Below are 22,192 nucleotides of genomic sequence, written 5' to 3'. Positions count from 1 at the left end.
GTCACCTGAGCATGAAATTTCAGATGAACAATTATTTTAAGCATGAAGAAAATAAAGACTCTACCATTCGGGCTCATCTTCTTTCCACATAAGAACAGCTGGAGAACAGCTCTGAAAAATGTGTCTTACATGAAAAGCCAGTAATAACCACAAATTCATGCTTAGCTGTGTGGTGAGACTGGCATAAGCCATGTTATATATCACTTATAAGGCCTTTCTTTCTATAGTTCTGTATAGTTATAGTTCTGTTATCTTCTTGTGCAAGAACTAAAACCATAGTACTCTTCACAGCTGATACGCTATATGAATATATGCTATATTTCAGTTAGAATGACTCCCCATGTCTACACTGCAACTTATTTAAATAAACGACTCTACTACTGCTTTTACCCTGTTTACCAATATATACAATATAAAAGCAAATAAAACCTTTTCATTTTTTGTTGTTACTGGTACTTTCAATAAGTACCAGAGACCACCAGAGAACCCCCCAGGGTTCGTAAATGACCCCTTGTGTGTGTATGTGAGGACAGCGTGTGCGCTGTAAGTTAGTGTAATTCATGTATATGTATGGTAGACTAATATAAAACTGTTGCACAAATAAACATTTACTAATGGTACTTGCATTCAAAGACACTCCTTGAACCTCCGCATAGTTGTGCCCAGTGCTGCTTCAATCCTGATGCAAGCTAGCAAAATTGTATGCATTTTTATGCATCCAATGCAATTTTCTCAAATGCATCTCCTCTTCAGGGTTTTAATTGCTCTAGAATTGTGAGGAAAATGCTGGTTTGTGGGTAAAAACATGAAACCATTTTCCCGGAATGTATTTGCATTCCGAAAGGGGGGGGGGTCAATGTGTAAATCAATGAACTAAGGTTTCCTTAGCAGTTCACTTTTAGTATGTTATAGAATGGTTGGTTCTAAGCAGGTTTTCATTTGGTCTTCGTTATTTATTTATTTTTATATTTTTTTAATTATTTTCTTCTGACATTTAACTCTACAAACACGGAATTCATCATAAGGTATGCTCGGTTTAAGCTGAAAGGCACAGGCGAGACTGTGAAAGGCTTTTTAATTTCTATAGCAACAAAATACTTCACGTGTAAAAGGCAAGCTGTTTGGAACACAAACTGCAGAGAATGGATTCGGCTAACTCTTCCATGCCCCTTTATAAACAAAGGTTTCAGTTTTCACTCTTCTTCCTTCATTCCAGTTGGTAGGCGAAAGTGCTAAGGAGCCCGCCCATTCACCATTATCGATGTTTTTATTGGCTCACTGAGGAAGGCAACATTGTTATTGGTTCCTGCCTCCTCCCCTCCAGCAAAAATGTTGATGACTGTCAGCTTGAGCACAGCCCTGACAGTCACGCAGTTAGGATTGAGGTAACAACATGGCGTTAAAGGGCCTGACAGACTGGCAAATCAGAGAACAAACAGCACTGCTGGTGAGAAAAAGAAGCTGCAGACTGATAGCACTGCTGGGGCCCTCCAACTGTCAGATAGCTACAGGATAACTGGAGGTAGTTTTTATCCATGGGCAGGTGGTGGGGGCACCTTTTGATATGTGCTATTGGATGCTGACAAGAAAACATGTTACATAACATGTAGTGTTTTATTGGAGGGGTATGCCCTGCAGGAGGTGAAAAGTACTGTGAATGTGATAGCTGGAGCACAAACTGCAGCTTCACTAACAGCCATGAGCAGCACACGCAGTCAGATTAGGCTCAAAGAAGGGAGACGGGGCGGGACGTGAGCTGCTATTGCACAGAACTGATTGTCACTCACACTTATGACCACTTCCTGTGAGAAAATGACAAGACATGCCCAGCCCTCACTTCAGCCTACACACTGAGCAGAGAGGATCTCTGAAATAATGACAGATTTAAGAGGTAAAATGCGAGTTTGATCAATTTCTTGGAAAAGGCATTTATTGAAAAGGACTAGGCGATGACTGTATTGAACAGGACCCTGGTTACATTGGGTAGTCTGTATGCGTAATGTACACCTTTCTGGTGTTTGGAGCTGTGGAATACAGTTGCACTTAATCAATGCATGCTGATGATAATAATAGTGTTTTCTTCTTCCCTGCAGCATTTTGTTGGCAATAGGAATCTGATATAAAACGAACTATTGAGGGCACATATAGCCCATGATGCATTCTGTCACCCCCAAGGATTGCTCTACCATCCTACACAGGTATGAATGAATCAATACAGAGTGCATATATCTATTTTATAACATGCTTGTCAAATTTGGTTGGTTCCATCAGTAAGTGATGTCACTAAAACCAAACTGATAAACAGTGGGCATTTTTGGAGCTGGCACTGGGGGTACAGCACATATGATGTCTTCTTTACTGAAATGTATTAATCTATAATGCCAAATTTTAGTTATAACTAACTAGAGCTTACAAGATATCCCAGAAAATGTACAAGGGTTAGTGTCTGGCCTGTATAGGGGGAGAAAGGCCTTGTTCTTAACAGGCTAACATGTACTTTTTGCCTTTTACTTTAACTTATTAGCACAATGGAGCCTCCAGACCCGAAGTACACTAAAACTTTGATTTGTTGGAAAAAAAGAGTGCGTACGGAATACATACGGCTGCAGCAGCTGAAACGTTTTCAGTCCAACACAGCAGCTAGGGTAAGTTAAAAAGCAGACTAATACATCAACAATCAAAACTGCATGTTTGCAAGAATATACTTTACGACAACCACAAATGCACATTGAGTTGTTCGATGGCTGACTGTGTGAAAAATCTGTTCAGAATCGGTGCAGCTTTGTCATATATGTGGATGTCCATATTGCACTGCTGCAAGGATGTTTTGCTAGAAAAGTTAAATGGATCTATACCTGTTGGGTTTGCTGGAGGGATTAAAGGCTCACTAGCTGGGAATAATATGAATAAGCTGGTTCAGTTTGTCGAGTATTTAAATGAGCAGCACAGATTGGCACAAATGAGGGGTAGGCGTTAAATATAAGAAGAAAAGGCATAGAGAACATGGGTGGGATGGAAAATAGTAAAATCATAAAGCAGTTAAGTGTGTGTGTGTAGGAACCCATATGGTCCCTTTCTAGCTAAGGAAGTCCTGGTATCTGTAATGAATGCCCCTGGGAGAATTTCCCTGTTAGCCCAGGGAAGTTGAGTATAACCACTTGCTGTCTATGTTTAATAAAATAGGTGGAAGCACAAGGTTTTCCTTCTTTGGACTGTACAGGTGAATGCTGCTGAAGAGCCTTGAGCACAAGGCCAAGTCGGGGAACAGGGACTCAGAGAACAATGTACTTAAATGACATATCACTTGTATTAGCACACTGCAGACCATCAAGCTTAAAAGAGCAACACTGAGCTCCAAGTAGGCTTGGAATGTAGCTCTCCCAGACAATACTGCCTGAAAGTGAAAGGACTTTCCACTGGACAGTGCATCAGGGTAGTATCTTCTCCCTGAAATGTTCACTAAGGGGGATCCGGGCCACTAAATGGTCTCTCCACAAGATGTGTGGGTTTAACTTCAGAGTAGCCAGAAGTACAGTTTTGGGTAAAGAAAGGGTTACACATGATAAATCTGTTCTGTTCATTAATAGCATAAGAATATTAAGCAGAATTATCGAAAACCTGGTAACATCGATACCTAAGTCATGTAAAATACACAGAGGTAAGTCTGGTGCCATGTATATGTTGGGTGATATCTTTTGTCTTTGTTTTGTAATATATGTTTATTTATTTTGCAGACATATACAGAAAAGTCAATGCATCAGTCACATACATTTTCTCCCAGATAACCTATCTGATGATCATTTATCTTACATGGCATTGAAGCATATACATTCCAGCAGTAAATAAAATAAATAAGTAAGAAAAGAAGAGTGAAGATAGGGAGAGAAAAATTGGTGGCAGTTTCCTTTCCACTATCTTCTTTTATTACTTTGGAGCTAACCCAGCTCATTTCATTTGTAGTGTGTTCCTCTCCTGCCTAATAAAAATAACTCAATGTGCCCACGCTCTTCTAAAGTTGTGTATCTTTCATCTCATGCACATATTTTAGTTTTTTTTGTGTTTTATTTATTTTTTAATCCCCAGATAAGGGATCTTTCTGTAATTTGGATCTCTACCATTTAAACATTAAATAAATCCATTAGGACTATTATATAGATCCATTCAGCTTAGTTTTCAAGTTCCAGGTACTGTTTTATCATTACAGTAAAAGTAAATACTGATAATTAGTTGGACTTCTTGGTAATGTGTTTTTCTGATAAGGGATCCCATACTGCATTTGTTAAACAATGCCATGTCAAAGTTAGACAAGTAATTGTTTATTTTTTGACTGAAAGCTAGTCATGTTTTCTCAAACTCATCTATTTATAAAAAAAGAAATTGAACTACAAAATGTTGGGATCATTTTTTCTTACCCAGGTTTTAAATGCACCAGTGCAGTTAAGGTGGCCAGATGGGCTGATCAAAGCTGCCACCTGTGGGGCCTGGGGGCTCAACCTAATACCACCCAACTGAAGATCTGCTCCTTTGGTGACCTTGCCAAACTAGCAAATCTTTAAAAGAGTGGTTTACAACCGCAAGCACAGTAGAGTCATATACATTCCCCCACAGTTAGTTTTATTTAAAGTCCCATTTTGGCCCATCTCACCTTAACCGGTTAGTTTCTTTGCTAAACCCCATTTGTTAAAGGAACAGTAACACCAAAAAATGAAAGTGTTTTAAAGTAATGAAAATATAATGTACTGTTGCCCTGCACTGGTAAAACTGATCTGTTTGCTTCAAAAACACTACTATAGTTCATATAAACAAGCTGCTGTGGAGCAATGGCGGAAATTGAAAAACGGCTATATGGCACAGGTTAACTAATGGATAACAGATAACACCATTAGACAGACCGATCTGCTATCTGCTGTGTAACCTGAGCCTTTTCTCCTTTGAATGGCTGGCCCCATTGCTACACAGCAGCTTATTTATATAAACAATAGTAGTGTTTCTTAAGCAAACACACCAGTTTTACCAGTGCAGGGCAACACTGCATTATATTTTCATTACTTTAAAACACTTTAATTTTTTGATGTTACTGTTCCTTTAAACATACTTGGGGCAAATTCACTAATGGGCGAATTTTCACCAGTGAACAATCCGCTACACTTCACACTTTAGTGAATTTGAGCAGTAATGATCGTTCACCTGAGCCAAAATTGTCCTGTCGAACTGGCGCAAAAGTACACTAGCAGTTCTCTTTCGCTAGCTAATTGTTGTCTACACCTGTTAGTAAATTGGCAATGTGCCTGCGGATGGGATTTCTGGCAAATTTTCGCTAGTGACGGCCACTTCACCCTTTAGTAAATCTGCCCCCTTGTGTCAAAGTGCTCTCCTTGCACTTGCATATATTAGCGCTTGCAGCTGCTGCTTTCCTCCTGTCTGCTATTCTGAATTAAGTTCTGCTGTGCCAGCTGATACAGTGGATCCTGGAACTACTGCAACCTCCAGACCTGGCAGTACCTCCAGGGTTTCCTCAGCATCTTGCAGGCACAGCCCACTGTCAATTAATTTTTATGCATAAACTGCAATTGTGGCAGACGCAACTCCCCCTATTAAGTAAAAATTCTTTGCTCAGCATAGCACTTTGCTTACTGTACTTGCAGTCATAAATGACCCTTAAAGGACATGTAAAACCTACATTTTCCTACCATGTATATACAGTAAACTGGGCACATCTCCCCCACCCAAATATCATTATTTGTACTGAATTCATCCCCTCTGTTTGTCAGAGTCATTACATTTCCCTAAAATAAATAGCAGCTTTCACCCGGTGGCCATTTTCCCTCTGACACATCATCAGTGCATTTATATCTGCAAAGCACATATACAATGTAAAGTTCACGCAATTGAAGAATGTAAGCTAACACAGGCAGAATTTACTATGATGAAAGTTCTGCTTGGCTTGAGCACTGTAATGGTTACTCTGAGCTCGGGAGAGGGGTTTAGGATTTAAAATTGGAGCAGCCAGCTAGAGCAGAGTTTCTATGGGAAGCAGCAATGCCATCTCTTCACTGGCTGCTAGACTGGAGGGTGTGTTTATTAATCTGAGTTGAGAAGAACTGGGCATGCTCAGTAGCCAAAGGAAATTTCAGAGGGAGGGGGCTAAGTGGGTTAGAGGAGCATAAGGAATCCTATGTGAAGAGTTTGCATGCACTTTAAGTGTATAGCCAACTTTACACATATCAACCAATCAGATCTTTTCTTTTTGATAAGCTTTTTTATATATTTGTCACAGGTTAGTCTGAAATAAGTGTCATCATCCATTATACCCTACGCAAAACATTTTATTCATACTGTGTGTGCACATTTTGTGTACATTTTGAAAAATGGTGACAAATACTACTCTCAGACTTGGATCAGTAGACTCCATAGTAAGCACTATGGATGTTGAGTGACTTCTATACACCTGGCAGGCAAATAAACAGCCTTATAATAAAGCAAATCTATCTGGAACAGCCTTATAATAAGAAAGCAAATCTATCTGGAACAGTTACTCTTATGTTGCCTTTACCTTGGCTTTGTAACATGTAGGGGAAGATTTATCAAAGAGTTAAAAACAATTTACTTGAATGTCTGGAAGGCTATTAACATATTCAAATGGTTTAACAGATCTCTGCCATTGACTTGTAAATGAACCTGGCAGGTTTTAGGTGGCAAATATTGGAACTAGAACTGTTTCCAGGGTCGAAGGGTGATAAATCTCACATTCAAATTCGTATTGGTGAATTAAAATTCGAGTTTTGACCAAATATTTTTTTTAAAAAATCGAGCATTAATAAATCTGTGTCAATGCACACCTGCCCTCTTCTTTGTTGGTTAGTGTGTACTCCTTCAGCATGAGTATGTCATCACTTGCTTGGCACCAAGGAACCTTTTTACTGGCGTTCTGACCTGCGCTCCCCTGTGTTCCGTTTTTTGGCGTTCAGCCGCAGGGGAGCGCAGGAATAGACGCATGTCATTATTTCAAATGGGGCTGTACTCACTCAGGCGCGTGTAGGCGCCGAACGCAGGTTGAGATGCAACATGCTGCATTTTTCCTGCGTTCGGCGCCTACACGCGCCTGAGTGAGTACAGCCCCATTTGAAATAATGACATGCGTCTATTCCTGCGCTCCCCTGCGGCTGAACGCCAAAAAACGGAACGCAGGGGAGCGCAGGTCAGAACGCCAGTGAGTAAGAGCCCGTAAAGGGATGCATCTGTTTGCATCCCATGGCCAAGCTGATGTATATTTAGAACTTGCTAAACCCGTTACACTTTATCCTTCCAGATGGAATTTGCTGTTAGCCATCTGCCCAGGTCTGTGGCTCAATTTGTGCTTTTACCTGACTCTCTACCTGTTACATGGTACTCATGCCTACTTCCTGACCTGAACCATAGGCCACATCCTAACATAAGCATTTGCCTGCTGCCAGGTTTGAATCTAGGACCTGGTGCATTCTGATTCCTATTACTTTACGACTAGGGCTCTTTACTACTTAATTTACTACTAGAGCTATTGAGCTTGCATAACTTTACTCTATCCTACCCAGCAACATGTTCTATTGGCCAACATCAGGGCATTCAAATCAAATTAATTTGGAAAGAGCTACTTACATCAGATGGTTATTATGGCACATTATGCTCTCAGTAACGATGTTGGCTCGAAAAGGACATTTTTATTTTTACTTTATGGAATAAAAATCAAATTTTATCCTCGCTGGTGTGTCTCAGGAGTGCGTGCTCGATCGAAGATATGCTTCATATATTGATTTCAGTAAATATTCCCCAAAATCTCTAGGGATGCACCGAATCTAGGATTCTGCATCTTTCAGCAGGATTCGGCCGAATCCTTCTACTTGGCCAATCCGAATCCTAGTTTGCATGTGCAAATTAGGGCCCGGGAGGGAAATTGCGTGACTTTTTGTAACAAAACAAGGAAGTAAAAAATGTTTTCCCCTTCCCACCATTAATTTGCATATGCAAATTAGGATTTGGTTCGCTATTTGGCCAAATCTTTCACGAAGGATTCAGGGGTTTGGCCGAATCCAAAATAGTGGACGGTACATCCCTAAAAAATCTCTTCCCACAGCTGTGTCGTTCATTTATGCACCATCAGGTGTTGTACCTTGGAATCCAGAGGATGTATCAAACAAGGAAACCTAATGATCCAGCCATGCATGTGCTGTTATTATTCAGGCTTGTGGAATGGATTGGATGGCCTTGGGTTTAAATGTCAGCTCATTGTGACCTTTCATACCTGGTTTTGCTGCACTCCTGTTAAAGGAGCGGTTCACCTTTAATTTAACTGTAGTATGTTATAGAATTTCCTAGCAACTTTGGAATTGGTCACCCATATTAATTTGTATATATTTTTAATAATATTTTAATTATATTTTCTGCCTCTTTTTAGCTTTAGAGATGGGGGTCACTGACCCTGGCAGGCAAACACAATTGCTCTGTTATTGTTACTTTTTGTTACTTATCTTCCTATTCAGTCCTTCACCTATTCATGTTCCAGTCTCTCGTTCATAGGGTAAATAAGATCCTAGCAACCTTATAGCTGCTGAATTATCAAACTGGAGAGCTAATAAACAAAAACCTAAATAAGCAGACCAGTTGCAGATCGTCTCAGAATATTAATATCTACATTATACTAATAGTTTATTTAAAGGTGAACAAGTTATAAATATATGTAGGCATAACACTTTTATAAGGAGAGTCACTAGGGGATCACAAGAATAATAACCAAGGCTATAGTAATACTAAAATCTACAATTAATATAGTTATTGGTATTTGGGTTTTTATTTGGAAGGGTTGAATTTGATGGACTTTGGTCTTTTTCCAAACCAACTTAACCATGTGACTATACATAAAGATTTCAAAATAACAAGGTTAACATGTTGTCTTTCAAATTATGGCAGGTGTTTTATGTAGAAAACTTGACAAAGGCGCAAGAAAGGGCAAAGCTTTTAAATGAAGACTGGAAGAAATTAAGGGTGCAGCCCATTCAAATGATGAAACCTACAAGTGGCCACCCATTCTTGAAAAAGGTATTGGAGAAAAGCATGTTTACTTATGTGTTATATGGGAGGGTATATGTCCCCCTTGAAAAAAACAAACTAAGCCTTAGCAAACAATGCCAGTCAGCTGCAGATATGTTCCTGCATCAGTTATAGATTCATGGGAAGAGAGAGGTCATTTGAACCCTTTAAAAAGTAAAGGCAATGGTTTCGTTTTTTTTCCCTACACTTTTCTGCTTAGTTCTATCGCTCCAGATATGTTTCCAGTTTCCCTTAATTTAGATTTTGCCAGGCAGATGAGCAGGGGGCGCTCCAGTTACACATTCTTGATATTCAAAGTGTAAAAACTGCTAATATGACATTAAAGGAACATTTCAGTTTAAAAATAAAAATGGGGTAAATGGATAGTATGTGCAAAATAAAAAATGTTTCTAATACAGTATAGTTAGTTAGCCAAAAATAAGTCCTGCTTTACAGCTCTCTAACTCTGAGTTAGTCCGCGACTTGAAGGGGGGCCACATGGGACATAACTGTTCAGTGAGTTTGCAATTGATCCTCAGCATTCAGTTCAGATTCAAAAGCAAACAGTTATGATCCATGTGGCCCTCCCTCAAGTCACTGATTGGTTATTGCCTGGTAACCAATCAGTGAAAACCAAGAGAGTTGCTAAGCAGGAAGTAGTGCTCTGGCTATTATGTTACACATCCACTCACTCCAGACTATACATTACATTTTTGGCTAACTAACTATCTATCTATCTATTTACGGTACCCAGTTTTTATTTTTACACTGATTATGTCAGCTGTCCTACATCATCCATCCCAACCCTAACTTTTAGATCTAATATTAGGGTTTGAGAGTCAGGGAGCTCTTTACAGTGAGGAAGACTGAGAGTGGGTGGAGTATGGAGGAGGCCTGACCACAGACAAAGGACTCCTGAGCCTAAAGCTGGCCATAGACGCCAAGATCCGATCGTACGAATCCTCAATTCGTACGCTTTCCGGACCGTGTGTGGAGAGTCCCGACATTTTTCGTCCCACGGAGATCGGTCATTTGGTCGATCGGACAGGTTAAAAGATTTCTGTCGGCTGCCGATAATTTCTCAGCATGTATTGCCGATCAGACAATTTTCAGTGGGAGACACTAGCTTTGACAGACATATCTTTCGTACGATTGCTGTAGGGGCAGAACATCGGCTGATCTGTTCTTTTACTACTTTATTCGATCTAAATGGTTAGTGGCAGGTCGGGAGACGGGGAAGTCCAATTGTTCGAATCCTCGTTCGATCAGACTTCCCCATCTCCCGACCCGGATCTTTGCATTTATGGCCAGCTTTAGCAACTGATGCAAAATACAGGGAGGGAGGAGAATGGATGACAATGTGTGAAAAATATATCCAATTGCCTCTGAAGTGATACAATTGAAAGCACAACTGTGATCATCAAATTGCTGGTGGGTGTAAAATGGTAGCTGCTAGACCTGCATTTGTATCAGGAGAGAGGCAGAGAATCAGCAGCTTTTGAGATCTTAAACTCATAATGAAGACCAGGGACCCTACTCAAGGGGGAAACTCAAGTAGGGCCCATACAATTTTTAATTTTTCCTTTCTTCTCATTTTTGGTCAACTTTATATTAAAGTTTCACTCTTGTCATCTCCAATGTAATTTCCTACAGAAATTAAAGGAATTTTTTTCTCTGCTAATTCTCAACATAAAATTTCGACCCTTTGATGTCAACGAGTGATGAATAATAATATTGAACCAAGTTGTCTATTTACTCCTGCAGTCCACAGTAGAAAGCAGTTTCCCTGGTTTTGCCGTCCAGACCATATTTATGAGATCTTTAAACACCGTGGCTTTAGTGCCCATCATGTATTCATGGTCACCCCTGCAGCAGAATTTCATGGTATGTATGCATACACGTGATATTTATATATACTCTATTTATGCATCATATTAATTGTGTCCAGTTTGGCTAAGGGCAATGTAAAGGGAAGTACTGGTGGAATAAAAACATCTTGATCTTGTCCTGTGTGTTAATGCAGCAGCCCTTCAAAGATTTTTGTGTCATTTTTGTTTTATATGTATTCTGAGTTACAGGCAGGTGGTCCTGTTGAAATGTTTGCTGCTTTTCTAATAACCTGGAGCAGTGCTGTCCAATTTATTATATGAAGTGGGCCAATTATATCTCATACAATGTTGGAGAGCTGAATAAAAAAAATTTGGAGGGCCACATCTGGCCCATGGGCCTTTATTTGGACAGCCCTCACCTATAGCAGCCAATCATCAGGAAGCATTTTCTAGTCACCTGTTTAAAAAGCAAAACCTTTTCGAGCAAACGCATTGTCTTTTACATATGGGGGTTAAACTTTAATGTATCTTCCTTTTGGTATATCGTGTCACAGGTGGAAGATGAGACTGTTTTATGTAATATTCCTTACATGGGTGATGAAGCCAAGGCAGAGGATGAGACCTTTATTGAGGAACTGATCAATAATTATGACGGCAAAGTGCACGGAGAAGAAGGTGGGTTTTGTTTCCCTTTTTGCGTGTAATACACATCTCCCATTTATGGGGCAAATTTACTAAAGGGCGAAGTGACTAACGCTGGAGAAAATCTACCAGCGTGACATAATTTCGGTACTTCGTTAATTCACTAACGGGCGCAGGCAAAACTTCGCTAGCGAAAGAGACTGACCCTGGCGCTCATTCGCACTCATTCACCAGGCGAAGTTGCACTCTGGTGAATGGACATAACTGCACAAATTCACTAAGATGTGGATTTTACTGAACGTTACCTCTTGCGCCAGACTTGCCTTCGCCACCTCAGACCTCTTGTGTAGTGTAATGTATTTGCTGCAACATATACGTCCATTCAACTTTAACTTCCCGCCGTATGCAAATTAGCCAGCACTAGCGCGACTTCACTGTAGTAAATTTGCCCCTATATTCCTTACACATCCAACTTAACTTTGCTTGCTTGATGAACAGTGCAGATGATTTGGTTATGTTTTGAATTATTTGTCTTATTTGCCTCGTTCTGGCTGTCAGATGGTGGTCACTGACCCCGGTAGCCAAAAAAATTGGAACAGCACCACTTAATCTTCTTTAAATAAAAATGCCATTATTGCAAACTTCTCGGGCATTACAGCTACTGCTACTTTTTATAAATGACCATTCTATTCAGTCCTATGTCTAATTGAAACACTGCCTGGTTGCTGGGGTTTATTGCACCCTAGCTACCAGATAGCTGAAAGTCCATACTGGAGAGTTGCTGAACAAAAGCTAAATGATTTCAAAACCACAAAAAATGAAACCACTTTAACAATGTAACTGGAGACGCATAAAAATGTCCATTTTGGTTTCAGGACAGCTATCATTTGACAATCCCTGCAGCATCTGTGACCGGATCTAGAGCAGTATTGAACTATATGTTTCTAGGCAGACTCTACAGCCAGGAGTTGAAGATTTAATTGCCCCTTTGATGGATAAGACTAAAGGTTGAATGGACAGGAGAGAAGGGTTAGTTTGTTTATGACAGGATAAAAGTGGAAACAGATGGAGTCTGCAGCTGGAGGAAGTTTCATTGGGGATTGCCAGTTGGACACTGTATTCATATAAACACAGTATTGAGGAAAAGAGCAGTGGTGTAACTACAGAGGATGCAGAGCCCGCAGCCTTGTGGGGGGGAAGCGGATCAGCTTCCTCTGTCTGGGGGCTACGTGTGGCACACATGAAAGCTTGAGTCATCGACAACTTTTTGCGTGTTGTGGATGGCCTGCGTTTTATGTTTTTTTGGTGCTGTTTGACCCCATGACTTTGTGCAGGGGACAGAATAAACACTTTGCAAGGAGGCCCTGGCCAATTAGGATATTGCTATATAATACACAAAAGCCATGAAAATCCTGTAAATGATATACTTATAAACGGTGAGTTCTGATGTCATCAGTTATAAATGGTGAGTTCTGATGTCATTTCTGTCACATGACTCACTGAAACTTGTGTATTATTATAAAAAAAAGTACCCCCAGTTGCAAAATATGAGGATATTAGAAGTTACCTCGGAGTTCCATGACCTTCGGCCTTGTGTTTTTATATGGTCATGAAACTCCTTGGTAACTTATAAAATCCCTATAATTTACAAAAGGGAGTACTTTATTCACTATATAATACATTTGACCATTCATTTAGCAAGTGAACACAAGCAACTTGACGCAAAGGACAAGGAAAGCGTTATATACACTGAAGGGTATATACTATATATATATACTAGGTCGTCCTGTCCCCCCTGAGTATTTTAAATTGTTAATTTTTTGCACCGGTTTGGAGATCTTTCTAACTAACCAACACCACCCCTTGTTGCTTCTTCAGACTCGAAGACTTGGGGATGCTCACAAATATTGCTTTTACTATACGGAGCATGTGTAAACCTGGATAGATCCAAGTGCGCCTAGAAATATCAAAAAGATAACAGTGCTTAGTAAGATCCCGGGCCTGGTGAATTTTTTCGACAGGAGCACTGGTCCAGGGAAAACAGTTATCAATTTAATACACTGGTCATTTCCTAACAGGACAGGAACAACAAAAAAATACAGGAAAAAAAAAAAAAGTATATTTTTGTCGTTACCTTCTCACTTCTTAGCTGTACATGTAAGATTTTGGAGGCTGTACTGAAAAGCTTTGTTATTTAAATAATCCTTTTAATTTCCTTTATGAACAATTTCTATTTTATGTCACACAGACCTCATTTTTACTACATATTAATTTATGTTCCATGATTTGATAATTGATTTGTGGAGATTTCACATCATTGTAAGGCTACATTAAAATATATATATATTTTTTTTTTTACTTTTTCAGAATTAGACTTGAAAACAGCTGTCTTATCAAGTCCTCGATTACATGACCGTGAGCGGTTATTCAGGTTTGGCCAGTCCTTCTCCTGGGGACAAAATAGTACCATCAAAACAGGTAATTGAACTTTGGATCTTCATACCTTAAGTCTTCTAGAAAATCAGGTAAACATTAAATAAACCCAATAGGCTGGTTTTGCTTCCAATAAGAATTAATTATATCTTAGTTTGGATCAAGTACAAGTTAAGAAAAATTGAAATACATTTTTAAAATTTGGATTATTTGGATAAAATGTAGTCTATGGGAGACTGCCTTTTTGTAATTTGGAATACTGTAATTTGCAATACCGGGTTTATGGATAACAGATCCCATACCTTCAAAAGTTCTATACTTAAATATATGTGATCCTATTTGTTCTATAACAAATATGGATCTCATAACAACTGAAACAATTCAACATTTTCCCCAGTGCTTTCTCATGTTCTACCTAGAATTCTATTGTCTTGCAGCCAATTGGATATCTTTGACCATGTGCAAGCTAAAATCCTACCTCTAACATTGCTAGCACTACTGCCGTCCTGCTATACCTGTGCAAATGCAATCGGCTCTGCTTCCTCCAGTGTGTGTTTACCTTTACCCATCTTGGTAGCTATGTGTTAATTTTGGGGCTAATTTGGTGGACCCACAGCCCCTCATTTACATTTAGAAGTTCTGAACCACAACAGCTTTATTCGCAAGCCAACTCACTATGCTCTGCTCCAAGAGCAGACAGAAGGTGGCAAGGGTCAGAGAGAAGCCAATTTTGCAACCTGCAGTCATAGGGGCAGATTCACTATTGTACGGAAGTTACCGACGCTAGAGACAATTCGTCAGAAATCTCATCTGCAGGGACATTGGCAACAGCCGTAGAGGACAATTCGCTAGCGTTCTTTTGCACCCTGTTGCCAGGCAACTTTTCGATCTGGCGAACATTCGTTACTCAGCAAATTCACTAAGATGCAAATTTTACTGAACGGTATCTCTTTCACCAGAGTTTACTTCGCCACCTCAAACCAAGCGAACTGATGAAACCAAGCTACATCTTCCTCAATCTTATGTCAGTGACATCATATCCTGTATGCTGGAAATGCATTAAAGTTGTAAAAAAACACTGGCGATAAAAATCCGAACTATTAAAGATTTATGTGTGAGCAATTTTTTAAATGTTTTTAAAATAAAAACTAAATTGAGGGGCATGCCAGATTTGTTTAAAGGTGTCTAGGGCATTTGAGGATCTCCTCTGTCTTTATTATGGCTCATTGGACATGTGTTTGAAAATGCTTGAAGTGGCCACTTTTTCAAACATTACTATTAAAGACGTTCATACGACTTTTAGGTACCTGCCTTATTCAAATTAACCTAAGCACAAGAGTGCTATCAAAGTTTCGCTAGGCCGAAATAAATGCTAGCGAAACTTCGCTCTGAAATTCTAGCAATGCCGAAGTAACGCTAGTGAAAATTCGCCAGCATTCAGCTGCTGAGACACCACTTTGCATTTTAGTGCATTAGCGTAGTGGTAACGAATTTACTCCTGGTGAAGCCTGGAATTCAAATATAAGTCCCTAATTGAGGACACTGGGACTCATTTATCAACTCTGGGCAAATTTGCCCATGGGCAGGCCAGTTGCTACCAAGCAGTGAATAGCTTTTTAAAGCCAGCTGCAAGTAGAACAATGAATGCAGCAATTTGATTGGTTGCCATGGGTTGCTGCCCATGGGCAAATTTGCCCAATGCTGATAAATGACCCCCACTGAGAGAAACATTCAAGAGGTTGGAGAGCAACATATTACTCACAAGCTACTGGTTGGGGATCAAATCGTAGTTAATAGTGCTCTGGAGAAACAATTGCTTTATCAACTGGTAATCTTTTTATTGAAATATACGCTTGGTTGTGGATCACTGTTCTATCCTAACTGGTATATACTGTGCCTGCAGAACTAGGATGTGGCTTCAAAAACTCAGGAACAGAATAAGGACAATTAATGCACACTGGAATGCGCCAGTTTAACTGGAATGCAATGTTGTCTTTGTCATAGGACAGCTTTCCTCAGCGATCTATTGGTTATTACATTACAAGCTAACCAACTTACAGCTAATCAACTTTCTCTTAAAAATAAACTCAACTTGTGTCCTTGTGCGCAGGTTCTGGTCTACTGGATGATTCTTCCTTCCTAGAGCTTATGGAAGCTCTTCTTCAGTACACAGAGGATGAAGAGTCAAAGCTTAGTCCGCCTACTGAAGGAAAAGGAGAGGAAGTAAAGGAAGAGGGTCCCATGACCAGGAAGAGGAAACGCATTGCTGAAGAGGGTGAGTGGACAAGTGAAGGCAACAGACCCATGTAAGATAATTTGTTTTATTCAAACGTGTGGTATTTTAGCAGTGGCAAGATTCTATTTTACTGTAATAATATTTCCATTGAAGTTGTTTAAATAATATATATGTGTGGTGCACTCCCATGTATAATCAGCATATGCCTTGGTGCCATCTTGTTTATCATATGTAAAGTTTCTCGGCAACAGACGCACTCCAGGACTTCACGTTTTGGTCCCGTTTTTGATGTTTATTTCTTGAGAAAGGTCCTCTGTTCAGGGGTACAGTTTCCCTTAGAAAAGTCATTTTTATTTTCAGTCAATGTTCTGTTGTATCTGGTGTTAAAATATAAATATTTCAGGTATCAGACACGTATAGTGAGCTAATATTTAAAGAAGAACAAAACCCTAAAAACGAATGTGGAGAGAAATGCTGTATTTTTTTATACTGAACTTACAGCACAAGGCTAAAGTTTCAGAAACAGTAGTGATTCAGGCCTTCAAAGATGTGCACAGGAGCTGACCCGGTCAATATTTATAGGAAGGTCAGTGACACTGCAGAAAGACAGTCTGTTATAGAAGCTGATACTACAGTGATGGTCATTAAAGGGATACTGTCATGGGAAAAAATTTTTTTTCAAAATGAATCAGTTAATAGTGCTGCTCCAGCAGAATTCTGCACTGAAATCCATTTCTCAAAGGAGCAAACAGATTTTTTTATATTCAATTTTGAAATCTGACATGGGGCTAGACATTTTGTCAATTTCCCAGCTGCCCCATGTCATGTGACTTGTGCCTGTACTTCAGGAGAGAAATGCTTTCTGGCAGGCTGCTGTTTTTCCTTCTCAATGTAACTGAATGTGTCTCAGTGAGACATGGGTTTTTAATATTGAGTATTGTTCTTATATCTACCAGGCAGCTCTTATCTTGTGTTAGGGAGCTGCTATCTGGTTACCTTCCCATTGTTCTTTTATTTGGCTGCTGGGGGGGGGTGATAATCACTCCAACTTGCAGTACAGCAGTAAAGAGTGATTGAAGTTTATCAGAGCACAAGTCACATGACATGGGGCAGCTGGGAAATTGACAAAATGTCTAGCCCCATGTCAGATTTCAAAATTGAATATAAAAAAATCTGTTTGCTCTTTTGAGAAATGGATTTCAGTGCAGAATTCTGCTGGAGCAGCACTATTAACTGATCCATTTTGAAAAAAATATTTTTTCCCATAACAGTATCCCTTTAAAGGGCTTGTTCAACCATTAAATTTACTTTTAGTATGGTGTAGAGAGTGATATTCTGAGACAATTTGCAATCGGTTTTTATTATTTGCCATTTATTAGTTATTTAGCTTTTTATTCAACAGCTCTCCAGTTTGCAACTTCAAGCTATGGTCCAAATTACCCTAGCAACGATGCATTGATTGGAATATGAATAGGAGAGGGCCTGGATAGAAAGAGGAGTAATAAAAAGTAACAATAACAATAAATTTGTAGCCTTACAGAGTTTTGGATTCCCCATAGGTCAATGACCCCCTTATGAAAGCTGGAAAGAGTCAGAAGAAGAAGAAGGCAAATAATTCAAAAATATATATAAAAAAAAAAAAGACATTTAAAGTTGCTCAGAATTAGCCATACTAAAAGTTAATGTAAAGGTGACCCACCCCTTTAAATTCTGATGCCTATTGTGCTCGTTTTGGAGCTGCCTTGTAGTGAGAATCTGAATTAATAACTACTCAACACTATAGCATGACATTTAAATTAGATTTTACAGTATATTGTCGGTCCATAAGCTCAGGTAAGTAACAGCAGAACAGACCATGTGCTGTGAATCAGCAAAAAAGGAGATAGATAACTACTGAGGGGCCTCTTTGGAATCACAGATAAGGGCTGTGGCCTTAGACTTGTATAGAACCACAAAACATAATTTGCAGCATTTCTACCTTAATTCTTTATGTTGTATTTATTCTTCTAAAGTCCTCCTCGCCCACAATGAGTAAGTCTGTCTTGGATTTGAATAAATACTTACTCAGATCGAGCCTGCCCCAAAGTTCCCTCTGGGCCTGACTTGAACCATTCAAATTCGCCCAGGATACAAAGCAGACAGCTCTTTTTGATATACATGAATGCAATATTGCAATACAGAGTATTAAAAATAGCTCATACGTCCTTAAAGCTTGTGAAGACATGGGGGGACCCTTTAGCAATATAACAGGTAACCATTTATTCTCTCAAAGGCTTGATACTGTGACATCCAATCATTGTCTTTGGTTTAGCATAATCGTGTTTCTCTGTCCATCTTAAAGGAGAACTAAAGCTTAACCAAAGCTTTGGACACACACACATGTAACTGGGGCGGTTTGCGCCGCAGTTTTTAATAAAGCTGGCCGCTGCGTAAATAAAAAAATTCTTAACTTGAAACTGCTATGCAGCAGTCAGCTTTTTTAAAAACCGTGGCGAAAACGCCTAAAGAAGGAGGGCAGAAAATGTGTGCAAATGTAGGCTTCTGTACCAGCCCAAGGCAACCACAGCCCTTTAGCAGTAAAGATCTGTGTCTCCAAAGATGCCCCAGTAGCTCCCCATCTTTTTTTCTACTGATTCACTGCACATGCTCTGTGCTGCTGTCACTTACTGAGCTGAGGGACCCACTCACAATATTTAGTACACATAGAATATAAATGTCACAATATAAGGCTGATTAGTAATTAATACAGATAATTACTACATGGCAACACATAAACCAGTGCAACTAGCATCAAAATTTATTTGTCAGCCCTGTAGCATCAGCTTATATTACAGGCCCACCTCATTTTCTGCTTGATAATTTGCGACGGCCCCTAAGTTTAGCTTCTCAACAGCTGCTCAGAGCCCCATGAGCATGTCAGTGTCAGATACTTTCCAAGATGGTGACCCCCTGTGACAAGTTTAAAGTCCTGGATCATTGCTGCTATTGACAAGCTGAAACTTTAGGCTGGTGCAATAAGTTCAGTATATAAAATATGGCATTTTTAGCCACATTCGTTTTTAGTGTTTCGTTCTCCTTTTAGTAAAACCACTTCTAACCTTCGTACAATAGCCATATAAGTACATCTGCTGTCTTAGCACAGTGTCCAAAATATATGTGCTATCTGTGCAGTGCATGTGTTTTTGATGCTATATGTGTCTTTTATAGCCTTGCGCTAGGAATACTTGTGACATGAGACAACAGATGCATTCCCTGTTCTGTGTAAGCATTCTATTACCCTAATTAGTAGAGCAGCCTTTAACCTTGAAGTCTAGAGTCTAATACAACAGGTCTGTGGCAGTGTCCTGTTCTATTATATTATATTAGAATTTTAGCCAAAACATTTATAGAGCTTACATCTAAATATCTGATGTCTACATTTTGAGTTTTAGTTAGTTTAAACTTGCCCTTTCACGTTTGTTCTCTGTGTGTGTTACAAACTTAGGGATAATGGCTATTGGTTTCTTCAATGCACCTTCACAGTTAGAAATATAATAAACAGAATCAGTGAAACTTTGGTTGCGTTCGGAAAGTTCATGTGATATCTGTTTCAGGTAGCAAGATAGTCTGTAGAAGCCTTCTGCCAAACGACCTGATCTTCACTGCAATATCAGCTGTGTTTCCAGAGAGAGGCTTTCCTGAAGAAGTAAAAAAACGGTACTTGTTCTTTAAATGATCATTATTTAGAATACTTACCAAGGAGCCATTTATAGTTAAGTACATATGTCAAATGGAATTTTCAGCTTGCATACAGTTTTTCTAGCGTCTTACTGACGTATTTTTATTTTTGCTGAAATGGGCTTGGCAGGGCCAAAACTATGGTTAGGCAAAAGAGGCATGTGCCGGGTGCAAATAAAGGTGCAGAGGGGAGCATCAATATGGGAGATGGCAGTGCAGTAGCAATGGGTAGGTTGGAAAATCTTTGACTTGCTTAAGCCATGCTGCTTGACCCAGACCACTAAGATGCACAGATTTATATATGGATTTATATACCCACGCCTGTCCCACTTCTGCTCTAGGGCTATCCTAACACTTCTAGGGCCAGGGTGGTGAGGAGAGGTTAGGGAGTGGCCGGTCTAACAGCAAATAAGACCTGTCCATGACCCTCCAGTGTGGGCAATCGATCAGCTCAAAACCACACAATCCACTGGATTTATATGTGTAGAACTAGCACCTTGGAGCTGGTTCGGGATGGTTGTTGGTTGGCTTGTAGACCACGTCGGGGTGGGTTGGGGGAGATGATGGAACTTAAGCAATTTGTGCACAAATAATACTTGGCCTGGCTCGGGTGTCATTGTGGCTGAATCATTTGACGGAATTTGAAAAGCAGATCTGGGCTTAAATTTTAAGGACACCGTATTTTAATGTCCATAATTGATCTGGTTCTTGGATGATGTAGTATTTATAATGTGATGTTTTGGCCTAAAATTTGAATACCAGCTTGACCAACCCAGTATCTGTGGCAGGTGTTTTCTTGTTTCCATATTCTTTTGGGTGTGAAGAACAGTACATGGTTTATAAGGCTTTTGGAACGATGACCTGCTTGGAGAGATGCTTTAATCACAACATACGTACAGTATGGGTTGTCTAGAAAATCATGCACATCTTATTGTTTTCCAAGGTACAAAGAACTGACAGAAGTATATGATCCTCACGCATTGCCTCCCCAGTGTACTCCTAACATTGATGGACCATGTGCCAAATCTGTGCAAAGGGAGCAGTCTCTTCATTCCTTCCATACTCTCTTCTGTCCCCGCTGTTTTAAGTACGACTGCTTTCTACACCGTAAGTTGAACATTAGTATAATTTGTGAACATAGGAGGCCCGCCCAAGCTTGAGCAGAATGTGACAGTCATAGGAAAACCTATTTACTAGGACATCAGAAAATTATGTACCACTGCAGTCCTCTAATCCAAGTGTTTTCTATAGATTAGACCAGTGATCCCCAACCAGTAGCTCGTGAGCAACATGTTGCTCTCCATCCCCTTGGATGTTGCTCCCAGTGGTCTCAAAGCAGGGGCTTATTTTTGAATTCCAGGCTTGGAGGAAAGTTTTGGTTTCAAAAAACCAGGTGAACTGCCAAACAGAGCCTCAATTTAGGTTGTCAATCCACATAGGGGCTACCAAATGGCCAATCACAGCACTTATTTGCACCCCAAGAAAATTTTTTATGCTAGTGTTGCTCCCCGACTCTTTTACTTCTGAATGTTGCTCACGGGTTCAAAAGGTTGGGGATCCCTGGATTAGACGTTACTCTCATTTTAGAACTCTTCGCGTGCCAGTGTTTTAAAGCAATATCCTTAAAGAGGTAAACCCCCAACTAAGTCACCTAGATAGGGGTCACCTCTTTACATTCTCTCTCTTGGTGACCTCATCCCATCCTATTATGGACTTTTATACTGATGACACAGAGATCCTGTCCCTGACCTAATCTAAACTGCTATTGGGGCAGAAATTAAGCAATGCCTCACTTGCAGGGGTGCTTCGCCAATGAGGCAAGTTGAGGCTGTCGCCTCAGGTGGCAGCGCCCCACAAGGTACCAGGGGCCAGCAAAAATGCTGCTCCTGGTACTTTAAGAGCGAATTTCCAGGGGAGGGGGGGCAGCAGCAACTGCTGCTGCCTCAGGCAGCAGAAGGGCCAGGATCGCCCCTGCCTCACTGCTGTGAGTGGCTGAAACTCCTAGCACTTAAGTATTTATTCTGACTTCCTGGAGTTTGTAGTTATAATTAATACATCCCCTTTGTATATTTATCATTTGAGTTTGGTAGAGAACAACCATTGCTGTATCGCTGACTGGACTGAGGGCACTGCATGGCTCCTGGACAAGAAAATATGGATTTTAATGTATATCATTATTAGATCTGCCTGTTTATAGCCCTTTTTAGTGCTTAATAACTTTGTTTTCCATATGTTTTTGTTTTTGAAATTTTCGTACTGAGTGTAACACGGG

General features: G+C 39.9%; 1 protein-coding gene across 3 annotated transcripts in view; it reads left to right on the top strand.

Annotated features, from left to right (window-relative positions):
* The first annotated feature begins 1,332 nt into the window (after positions 1 to 1,332).
* Positions 1,333 to 22,192, top strand: part of ezh1.L (enhancer of zeste 1 polycomb repressive complex 2 subunit L homeolog) — a 39,805-nt gene continuing 18,945 nt past the window's right edge. Inside the window, exons 1-10 of one of the 3 annotated variants that reach the window (XM_018235146.2) lie at positions 1,333 to 1,447; positions 2,094 to 2,198; positions 2,525 to 2,645; positions 8,944 to 9,072; positions 10,828 to 10,947; positions 11,447 to 11,567; positions 13,902 to 14,012; positions 16,078 to 16,242; positions 19,797 to 19,899; positions 20,864 to 21,027. In XM_018235146.2, the coding sequence (XP_018090635.1) occupies positions 2,152 to 2,198; positions 2,525 to 2,645; positions 8,944 to 9,072; positions 10,828 to 10,947; positions 11,447 to 11,567; positions 13,902 to 14,012; positions 16,078 to 16,242; positions 19,797 to 19,899; positions 20,864 to 21,027 (1,081 nt within the window). In that variant the 5' untranslated portion in view covers positions 1,333 to 1,447; positions 2,094 to 2,151. The other 2 variants (XM_041577354.1, XM_018235147.2) reach the window with 2 other exon arrangements.

This window comes from Xenopus laevis, chromosome 9_10L (assembly GCF_017654675.1).
Source record: "Xenopus laevis strain J_2021 chromosome 9_10L, Xenopus_laevis_v10.1, whole genome shotgun sequence".
In the NCBI taxonomy this organism is placed as follows: Eukaryota; Metazoa; Chordata; class Amphibia; order Anura; family Pipidae; genus Xenopus; species Xenopus laevis.
Note: the sequence above shows the minus strand (reverse complement) of the source record. Positions and strands in the feature narration are given on the sequence as shown.